The 10838-nt window shown below is 35.5% G+C and overlaps 1 protein-coding gene across 3 annotated transcripts; it reads right to left on the reverse strand.

Moving 5' to 3' along the window:
- Window positions 1–1650: 1650 nt before the first annotated feature.
- LOC109048151 (monocarboxylate transporter 6-like) lies at window positions 1651–10191 on the reverse strand. Of its 3 annotated transcripts, XM_042720018.1 has the most exons (6): window positions 10011–10191; window positions 8960–9050; window positions 8370–8742; window positions 5336–5479; window positions 4380–5243; window positions 1651–2055 (listed from the first exon to the last, which is right to left on the reverse strand). In XM_042720018.1, the coding sequence occupies exons 3-6, from the start codon at window positions 8719–8721 to the stop codon at window positions 1802–1804; spliced, it is 1614 nt and encodes a 537-aa protein (XP_042575952.1). In that variant the 5' UTR covers window positions 8722–8742; window positions 8960–9050; window positions 10011–10191; the 3' UTR covers window positions 1651–1801. The 3 variants fall into 3 exon arrangements, with proteins under 3 accessions (XP_042575952.1, XP_042575950.1, XP_042575961.1); XM_042720016.1 differs by lacking the exon at window positions 8960–9050 and having other exon boundaries at window positions 10011–10189; XM_042720027.1 differs by lacking the exons at window positions 8960–9050; window positions 10011–10191 and adding an exon at window positions 9834–9973.
- Between the last annotated feature and the right edge of the window lie 647 nt (window positions 10192–10838).

The following is a 10838-nucleotide window of genomic DNA, read 5'->3' on the forward strand; positions in this document are numbered from 1 at the left end:
CATGGAAAAAAAGGTTTTTTTTTTACAAAAACTTTTTAAAATGTTATTTTTCAAGCGGAAAGTTCCCAAAAATGTCTCTAGTGAATGGCCCAATCTATAAAATGTGCCTTTCACAGAACAATTTTGTAGGATTTCAGAAATTTAACAGGGTTGACCTGTGATGACAAGATGAAACTGCAAGGTATTTTTTTTTTTTTTTTTTTTTTTTTTTTTAACTGTTTGGCTGACATTTTAGATCAGCTCTACTGACAAGCATACAACATAGCAAAGAGAATTTTATATGTGTGTATGTGTGTATGTGTGTTTTTTTTTGTGTATATATATATATATATAGTGTGTGTTTTTTTTTTTTATATATATATATATATTTTTGTATTTATATATTTATATGGTTAGGGTTATTTACAATAAATTTTTTATTTTATTTTTTTCAAAAGAAGTCTCATGCTCACCAGTGAATAACGGGAAATAAAATGTTTATGGTCAAATGTTTTATGATGCATTCATAGTGTATTTTATTAATCGTTTTAATCATACATTTTATTGCATTAACAGAACAATTTGTTTATTAAATAAATATTAAAATGTAAATCTGTGAATTGTGAAATTGCTCTGTCATGTAATATTTAGACATCGTCATGATGAAAAAATTTTGTTATATTTATATATTGTCATGATTATTTAAATTGAGTTATCTGTTTGTCATGTTATTTTTTGTTGAGCTATATTCATGACATTGCTGCCCTCTTGTGGTTCTTAGGAGCTGAGACTAATATTAATAAAGGGAAAATGATGAAGCCCATAGGCAGCAGAACTGTTAACACCAAATTCTTATTAAAAGGACATTAAATGCAATAAAGACAATAACTAATAAATAATTTTGCATATTCATATGCAATTTTTGATCACTGGATTTTTAGCATTATCCTGATCAAACACCATGCAGTACAGTCTGATTCTGTTTATATAAAGTATACAAATTCGGCTGTACAGTACATTGGACATGTTGGGACATCAAACATCTCAGCATCTCATTAAATGTTTTTGATGGACTATTCATTTATTTCAAATAAGGGACAGATTACTGAGTGCACCTTTAAATTAGGCATTCTAATTTGGCGAGGGAGGAAGGTAATGTGACTTTACTTCCAGCTTGACTTGATCATGTGACTACAGCAGGGCAGTTATTATCATTATTATTATTGGTCTGCTTTTCTACTCTCAGCAGTCAACAATTTACCATTGAGATCAAACACAAACAGCAATGAGAGAAAATAACAGACAATTGTCTTTAATACAAATATATAAATAAGTTATTGATTTAAAAAAGCAGTATCTACACAAAACTAAAAAAAAAAAAAATCATTTATAAGATATATAACATTTATAATTTAAGGCATCTAGAAATAATAATTCGAAAAAAAAAAAAATCATTCATTGCACAATCTTACATGATCTGTTTTCTACATTCATTTGTTCCCAGAAGGATCTAAATTACAGTAATGTGAATGTCAATTATTACTAGCCTTTGTTAGCAATCCTGAAGTAGGCTAGAGTATTAACTGAAATTACATTTTCAAAATGTTTTATGAGATGATTTGAAGTGAGTAAAGTTCCCATGAGGCACCATGTAATAGAAAAGGACTATGAAAAGTTTTGGTCCAATGTATTCTTACAGCAGTGTACATACGTTGTGAAAAATACATCTGATTGTCCACTAACTAGGATGGGTAAAGACTAGGTTCCTGTGCACTGGATGAACAAAATGAGTACGGTGAAAGACAAACAAGGTGGTCATACATCACACATCAGTCTCCATGTCTCTGACACTGTTACTATGTAAAGGCACTGGACTGTAATCACAGTCTATGGTCATCTTAATGCTTTGCTTCAGTGAGTTTGTGTCTTTATGAGTAAAGGAGCTCTTAACCTCTCTGTCCTTCTGTCTGTCCAGCCAGTAGAAAGACAGCATGATGAAGAGACCAGCCGTAGAGCCGTTTATGCTGCAGGCGAAGAACACGTAGGCGTATTGCCTAGTGCTGTCAACCAGGATTCCTGAAAAAAAAAAAAAAAAGATTTATAAAAAGTCACAAAAGACACTTTTTCTTCAGTCACTGTGATAGAGTGAAACAGCCCCTGCTGGTAGATGTTAGAACTAGAACATACCATTAAATTGATTCTGTAATTTAATAAGTATTGCAAAATATTCAGTTACACTATCATTTAAAATTTAGGGTCCGTCTTATTCCCTTATGCTCATTAAGACTGCATTTACTTGATCAAAAACAGTACAAATTACAGTACAAACAGTAATATTGTGAAATATTACATTTTAAAATAACTGTTTTCTATTTGAATATGTAATTTATTCCTGTGATGCAGGAATAATGAATTAATTTTCAGCATCATTACTCCAGTCTTCAGTGTCACATGATCCTTCAGAAATCATTCTAATATGCTGATTTGCTGCTAAAGAAACATTTCTCATTGTTATCAGTGTTGAAAACAGTTGTGCTGCTTAATATTTGTGTTGAGATATAATTTTTATATCTTTGATAAATAGAAAGTTAAAAAGAACCGCATTTATTTTAAATAGAAATATATTGTTTTGTGTAATTTTCAATCAATTTAACTTCTATTGTAATTCAAATCAAAACTGTTTGGTTACTAACATTTTTCAAAATATCTTTTACGTCCCACAGAAGAAAGTAAGTCACAGCTTTTGGATTAAAAAGAGGGTAAGAGTAAATGATGACAGAATTTTCTAAAGGCCATATTAATGAAATAATTTTATAAATGCAATTTTGTGTGATATTTTTCTAAAGGCCATATTAAAAAAATAAATAAATAAATACAACTGACATAATTTTACTTTGTTTGCCTAAATCGATAGTTTTTGTGGTGAACAATTCATCCATGCAAGTCAATCCACACAAAAAAAAAATTTTGGCTTCGTAATCTTTAATCAAAATCTGAAAATGGGTGCCTGCTTAGCATCCGTAACCATGGCCCTCCAACTGACAGTAGACTGGCTGCCTGTGTGTTTGCGAGCATTGACAGTGCATGAAAGGAGAGATGGTGAGGAGGTGCATTTTTGGTTCTAGATCCAATCAGGTGCTAGTTGGAAAATAAAGCCACGCCCACTATTTTTCCTCATTTAGTATTCTGTTTCTCTCTGAAATACGTCACAACACTGGAGAAAAGTTGTTTGCAACTTCCAGTTCACGCAGACTTTTACACCCTCTCATTAAAAAACTTTATTCTCTTTGATTTCCTCATGGGGGACCAAAAAATGCCTTTTTGGTCAAAAATGACTGATAGTATTATGGTTGTAGGGACTTTTGGTCCCCATACAGCAGGAAATACCAGGTACACACTGACCAAACTTCTTTCTTTCTTCTATAAAGGGATTAAAATTCTCTCATCAATTACTCATACTTACCACACACACACACACACACACAAACACACACAAATGTTAGGCGGAAAATGTTGGGCTAATCTTTTTTGAGAGCATATAATAACTAGGGGCTGTCAAACTCCAAAAAGCAGTTAAAAAAACCACATGTAGTCCATACAACTACTGCTCAATATTTCAAACTCCCAAGGCCAGACTGGGGCAAATTTAAAATATATAATAATATACATTACATGTACATTACTATCAAGAGTAATAAAACAAATAGAGGGAAACTTTCATTTTGTTTGATCCTAACATTTTAATTTACCCCAGCTTTCAAGCCCACTGGCCTTCAGTATCAACTTACAATAAAAAAAACAAACAAACAAAAAAAAACTAGAGAAAATAACTGTAATTAATTGTATTTTTATATATAATTAATTTACTTTTATTTAATTATTTTTTAATATATTTGTATTTTAATATTTATTAATTATATATTTATAAATAAATAAAAAGTAACCTACACTGATTTTTAAAACGTTTGTTCCAACTACAAATGAGTATAATAATTTACAGAAGCCATAATATAAATAAATAAACTACATAAATAAATGACAAGGAAAAATAAGTCACAAGAAAGGCCAAATTTTCAGATCTCCTGATGGCCAGTTTGGGCCTGCCAAGTACCCTACAGGTGGAGGAGAAGAAATTTGAAGAAATACTGACCTAAATTCTGGCTTGTTTATCATAAAGCTATTCTATGACTTTAATTGTTGGATATTGTACATGAATCTACTTCAAAGGAACTACTTTTATGGTTTTGTTGTTCTTTTTTTTGTGAGAGCCACTTTGTTGTTGTATGGAAAAGAACACAGTGTATGAAGGTGACATATCTTGGCCTTGACAAATACAAGCAGGCATGCCATTTTAACCCACTAATGTAGTGCTAAAGCATACGAAAAATGCATTACATCACCTGCTAACGGCGGGCCTAGCAGCAGCATGATACTCTCCATAATGCTGATGAGGCCCAGGGCGGATGGGAAGCGGCTCATCTCCACCGTGTCCATCAGTACGGTGAACAACAAGGAGCCGATGACACTCATGGAAAACCCAAACACTAGAACATACGCCAACAGTCCTGGGAAACTGGTCACCATCCCACAGATGCAGTTGCTTAATCCATTGATCAGCACCGCCGTGGCAAACAGATATGCAAAGTTATGGCTTCCACGGAAGCGAGGCAGCCCGAAAACCAGTGCTGTCACGGGCCGAACTGTGATGTTGATCAACCCGAGGATGGCCATCAGCAGAGCGGCTCGATCTTGCTCTATACCATAAGCGGTGGCATAGGGAACCAGGTAAACTAGGGGCACCATGAAGCCCAGCATCATCCAGGACATCCCAAGAGCATAGGCACAGAAGTATGGGTTACTGCACAGCAGGTCGAAAGCCATGTGCCTGCGCAGGAAAGACATGACAGTGGAGAGAGTGGCCCGTAGACGGCCTTTCAGACCCTCTCGTTCCTGAGAAATGGAAAGGCAATTGGTTTTGAGTTGGCGATTGTTTGTTTGTCTGGTTCTGGCTTCCATCTTTGGTTTGGCCCCAAGGGGGCGCATTACGGCCCCACAAACGCAGCAGTTCAGCAGAACCCCTCCCAGCACCAAAAAGCTGCCCCGCCAACCAAAGCTGCTCAGCAGATAGTTGGCTAGCAATGGTAGGGTGCTCAGCCCGAGTGCAGTGCCAGTGGAAGACAAGGCATTAGCGAACGCCCTGCGCCGCACAAAGTAGTGCCCCACCATGGTGATCGACGGCTGGAAAGACAAAGAGAATCCCATTCCTGAGAAGGAAAGATGATAATTCAGTCCATGCGGCCTACTGAGCAATCATTTCACAACAATTTCTGAGAAGGCAATCCAGAGGCCTGCCTACCTGTGATAATGCCAGCAGTGATATACAGCTCTACTAATGTCTGTGCAAATGAGCTGGCTGCCATTCCCAGTCCGCTCAGGATCCCACCAATAATTATTGTTGTACGGCAACCGAGGCACTCCACGAGAACACTACATATGGGGCCTACGGAGAGACAAAGGTATTGTAATGTGAACAATAATGAACATGCTGGTCGCGAAAACACAGTGTCACGGTGTGCATACAATAGCTGCATCTGATGTACAGATGATCCAGCAGATGATGACAAACAATAGTTTTCCCCCCAAACACTGTCTATTTACATTTGGTATTGAAACACTCTATATGTGCAAATGAAAGTCTGTTCACTGAATTTGATACGCTCTCACAGAAAGACCTGAATTTGATTATGGGATCAGGCTGCCATTTCCATGCAGTAATATGATGCAGCCCACATAAACATAGACTAGATTTACATAAATCACTCAAATTTCTGAAGACTTACACATAACATGCGGGGGGTGTACAGTTACATCACATATGAAAATATAGTTTCAAATACAGCAAATTCATTGCCTGCTGTGTGTGATGTCACAGACAAACAGTGTGTGTTGACACTGATAAATTTCATGCATTCCATTTAAAGGATTTTGGCCCCATCCACCTTCCATATTTTAACAACTCATGTCTGTCCATCAATCACAACAGTGATAGTGCTGTCGAGTAAGAATACAACATTGTTCTGCACTTGTGCACACCCTACCAAAAGATCAATCTATTATCTATTTTTATCAACATGCCAGTGTGGTCTTGGGTTAAATATAATTATATTGTATGAAGAAAGCACTCAAACATATACAGCTCTATTACAGCGCTGGACATCTTGAGTATAAAATACAACACATGTCAGTCGCTGTGGAGAAGGACGTGAATAAGTTGCGATGAAGTTCAAAAGTAAGTACGATTAATCTGATTGCTATACTCATGTTGTCATATTTGGATTAAGTTATTGATTACATTTTCAGTAAGCAATTAGTCATTTATACTGGAATAATATATATATTTAAAGTAATCCTCCTAACTCTGATCCCGTCCCAAATTTACACCACTGGTTAACATGTTTGACCACTCAAACAAACGGAGCAATGTCCTGAAATTGTTTATACTTTTCAGGAAATCATCCCATTAGGCGTATTTATAGTTGTCTTTGCACATTAGTCTGAAAAAAAAAAAAAGAAAAAAAAATTACACACCTTTAAAAAGTTATTTTATCGATTGAGTCTGAGAAGGTATCACATCCCAAGACACCAAGAGTGAAAATTAATGTCAAAGAATATCATCATCCCCTTACGGCCTTTTCTTTTTTGTGTGTTAAATAAGAAACTTGATTTGATGTGACACTTTGCACCCAGTGAGCACAGCAGTTAGTGCAGTGCAAATTACTTCAAGCTCTTTAAAACCTCAAGGGAGATTGAACGTTTGCCCTCCTTAAATGAATGCTTTAGGCATCACGGCACTGCATAAAAACAAACTCATAGGATCACCTTAACATTGTCTTTGGCACTAACTTGACCAGCTGACAGCAAAGAGAAAGGGCTGGAAAGACAAATAAACCTTTCTCAAAGAAGAACAATGGTATCTTGTCTGTTCAGGAATATAATAACAAGCTCCTGCCTGATTCAGGGCTGTCTGGCCGAACATAAGCGATTTAGTTCATAAGGTTCCTATGAAGTGTGCACTAGGTTACACTTTATTTCAATAGTCCACTTTAGACATTCTACTAACTTTGCAACTACATGTCAACTAACTCTCATTAGCTGATTAGTATACTGTTAGGTTTAGGGCTTGTAGATAATAAGTTGGTATGTACTTGCAAAGTTACTTTTAGTCAGTATCTATAATGGATGATAATAAACTGTTACTATTCACTATGCTACACACTCAGCAGGCAATATTTCTCGATGTTCAGTACTATTCAAATTATTGTATATACAGATTAACATTAACATTAATTAATTAAAAGTGTCAGTAAAGTAAATCCTGAAAAATATGTATCATGGTTCCCACAAAAATATTAAGGAGCACAGCTGTTTCCAACACTGATAATAAAAATAAATGTATCTTATGCAGAAGATCAGCATATTAGAATGATATTTGAAGGATCAAGTGACTGGAGTAATGATGCTGAAAATTCAGCTTTGCATCACAGGAGTAAATTACATTTCATTATTATTCAAATAGAATGCAGTTATTTTAAATTGCAATAAAATGCCAGAATATTACTGTATTTGCTGTATATTTTTGATTAAATAATTACAGCCTTGAAAAACACAAAAAAATTAAAAAAAAATCCTACAGACCCCAAACTTTAGAATGGTAGTGTATGCATTATATATAATGTATATTTTTTCATACTCATAAGTTCTAAGTTTGATAAATTAATTGTGGTACTGTAAATTGATAAATCAATTATAAAAGTAAATAATTATTATAGTATTATATTAATACTCTAAATGAATTACTAAATCAAAATATTTTTTTTCATATGAAAATAAATGTGATTTAAATCAAATACAGTATGTATGATGTCTTTACTCTTATCAAAGAATGGTAATGGATGCATATCTGGTGTACTTTGTCCTCAAGCACAGCTGCCTAGTAACGATGAATAAGCTGCATTAAGCTGAATAAAAATCCCAGTGCCCCAAATCCTTTTCACCACGTCAGCTATTCTTTGAGTTAGTACTCACTGGGATGGTGTGCAATAACTGGATAAATTTCCCTGTGAAATGATATATCAACGCACACTCCTTACGGTTTAATATCTCACTTACGATGGCCAAAACTCCCACTGTCATCCTCTGACCTCTGTGTGTGTTTATCCTTCATGTCATGAAACAGATCAGTGTTGCACAACCATTTAAGTACAGTAACTTGAGAGAAGTGTTTTTCTGACCCTGTGGTGTGGGTGAATACGGGAGCACTGTGAGGATTGCGTCAAAGCGTGGATGAACTAATGCATCATGAATCAGTAGTATAAGAGATCCCTCCCTACCGCCTGCATGGAGCACTGCTATCATGATGGCTGGCACCCATGACGTTTCAGTGTTGCTGGCCTGGAAGTCATTCTGCAAGTCAGTGTAAAATATCCCAATGCAAGAAGGGAAAGCCAGAGTCATCGCTAAGACCAGAACAGTAGCTGCAACGACCACCCAGCCCCAGCCACCATCAGGCGCCACCGAGCCACCGCCGCTGTCCTCCGCTCCTCCAGTGGAATGATGCTGCACCTCTGGAAAACTGGAGGTTTCTACGGCCTCCAGAGAGGACGTCCTGCTCCGCGTTACAGAGGTTGTGGCAGCATCAGCTCTGTTTGTCCGGGCCTGATGAATCTCCACACCCTCCGTCATTATGTCTCCTCACTCAAGTGCCTACAGGGATGAGACAACAAGCAAATTATCATCCATTTTACAGTATTATCTAAACACGTTAAATATGTTTTTGGAATGTATTCTTGAGGAATAAACATCTCCCTGCATTTTATTGCATTTATGTATGTACTGTATATATATATATATATATATATATATATATATATATGCATAAAAAAATAATGCTTAAAATCAATACACACACACAAACACACACATTGATAGATTGTCACCCATATTGTGGGATTGAGTGCTGAGTAACTTGACATCTTTAGATCCTTGTTTGTGTCCCATTAAGTCATATTGTCCTGTGACCGATTTCTTTAAGAAAAAAAAAAATATATATTTAAGCCTATATATTGGGTAAAAATAAACATAATATATATATATATATATATATATATATATATATATATATATATATATATATATATATATATATATATATATATATGAGATTAGACTGACCATTATTAATGTCAAATTCATATTCTCCTCACTTCGCCTTGTTTGAAAGATTTTTTATCTATTATTATTTACAATTTTATTCGTATTACATTACATTTGAACATATGTTCCACATGCCCAAAACTTCATTATCACAGCTGTCTCTTTATAATACTACACCAGGACAAAAAAAAATAAAATAAAAAGTCTTGATATGTAAAACATCATTGCAGTCTGCAATAATCATTGGCGACAATTTGATCTGACTTCATTTGATTGATTGATCAAGAATTTGACGCGGCATACGTCCGATAGTAGGCTTCAATGTACAAGAAAGTTTTATAATTCCTCACTTTTCTTTACTGTTCCGTGACTGTTCATAATAAGCCAACGCTCACCGGCAGCATCACGCGCACAGTCAGTTCCTGAAAAGCACCGGTAAGCCGCACGGCTCACGACGCGTTGCGAGTAACATTCTCAAAAACCGAAAATGATTTATTCGTTTATAAACTTGACATTTCGTTCAGCTGTCTCTACGAGGCCATACTGGCACAGCGCGAGTAATTCATTTGACCATTACACAATTAAAGTGCTGATTCTCCAAAACACGATACAAAGTATCTCTAGATGATCAGATATCTCACCTTTATAGCACAAATCCTAATAACGCAAATAAAGCCGAGGTCAAAAGATAAAGCACCTGCTCACTGACAGTCAGTAGCTCCACACACAGAGCTCACCATAAAGTCCAATAAAGCAGCCAGCAGTTATGATGTTAGGCTGAATGCGACTAAATAAGCACCAGTATGTGTGTTCCTCACCTTTGGGACGTAGGCTAGATGACACCTGTACGTGACGTTTAGTGGTCCTCGGTGTGTGCTGCTGTTGACCACACTTTATAAACTCCATTAGGATCTATCCATCGCTGCCCCTTTGCCACGCTATCGAACTCTGACGTAATAAAAAGACAGCGTCGCAATCCCACCCACGTCACTGCGAATAAACAACAGCATCCCATCATGATAAGGTACCGAAGGTTGTTTTCCTTTTTCATACAATAGTGTTGATGTATGGTAGTTATACACTACTCCCAGTGAACACTGTTAAGGGGTTGAAGTAAAAACGTAAAAAGGGCACGGTCATTTCTTACAATTCATTAAAAATATTTTATTTTAAAGTTTGTTTATGAAAATTGAAAACACGTGATAGTGTATAAAGCTGATGAGTGTAGGCTATATCTGTTTTGTCCACCGATTGGCATAAAAATATGACATTAGCCTATTGTTCAACAGTTTGGGGTCAGTAGCCTACATTTTTTTTTTTTTTTTTTTTTAAGAAACCAGTGTTTTTATACAGCAAATGTGAATTAAATTTATCAAAAGTGGCAGTAAAGATATTTATAATGTTACGATTTCTATTTCAAATAAATGCTGTTTTTGTTTACACCAAAATATTAAGCAGTCCAGTAAAACTGATTAATAAAGTTTATTGAGCAGCGAATCATTTCTGAAGGATCACGTGACACTGAAGTACATCTGGAGTAATGATGCTGAAAATTCAGCATTGCATCACAGGAATAAGTTATTTTAAATTTACATTAAATTAAATTAAATTTCAATATTACAGTTTGTCACTAGAAATAAGATTTT

Source organism: Cyprinus carpio, chromosome A3 (assembly GCF_018340385.1).
Source record: "Cyprinus carpio isolate SPL01 chromosome A3, ASM1834038v1, whole genome shotgun sequence".
In the NCBI taxonomy this organism is placed as follows: Eukaryota; Metazoa; Chordata; class Actinopteri; order Cypriniformes; family Cyprinidae; genus Cyprinus; species Cyprinus carpio.

What these genes read in the sequence shown, in the direction of transcription:
- LOC109048151 (XM_042720018.1), bottom strand. Translation starts at nt 8,721, where the DNA reads ATGACGGAGGGTGTGGAGATTCATCAGGCCCGGACAAACAGAGCTGAT. An exon ending in AGCAGTGCTCCATGCAGGCG is followed by an intron (nt 5,480 to 8,369) that starts GTAGGGAGGGAT and finishes GTCTCTCCGTAG; the next exon opens with GCCCCATATGTAGTGTTCTC. An exon ending in GCTAGGCCCGCCGTTAGCAG is followed by an intron (nt 2,056 to 4,379) that starts GTGATGTAATGC and finishes TTTTTTTTTCAG; the next exon opens with GAATCCTGGTTGACAGCACT.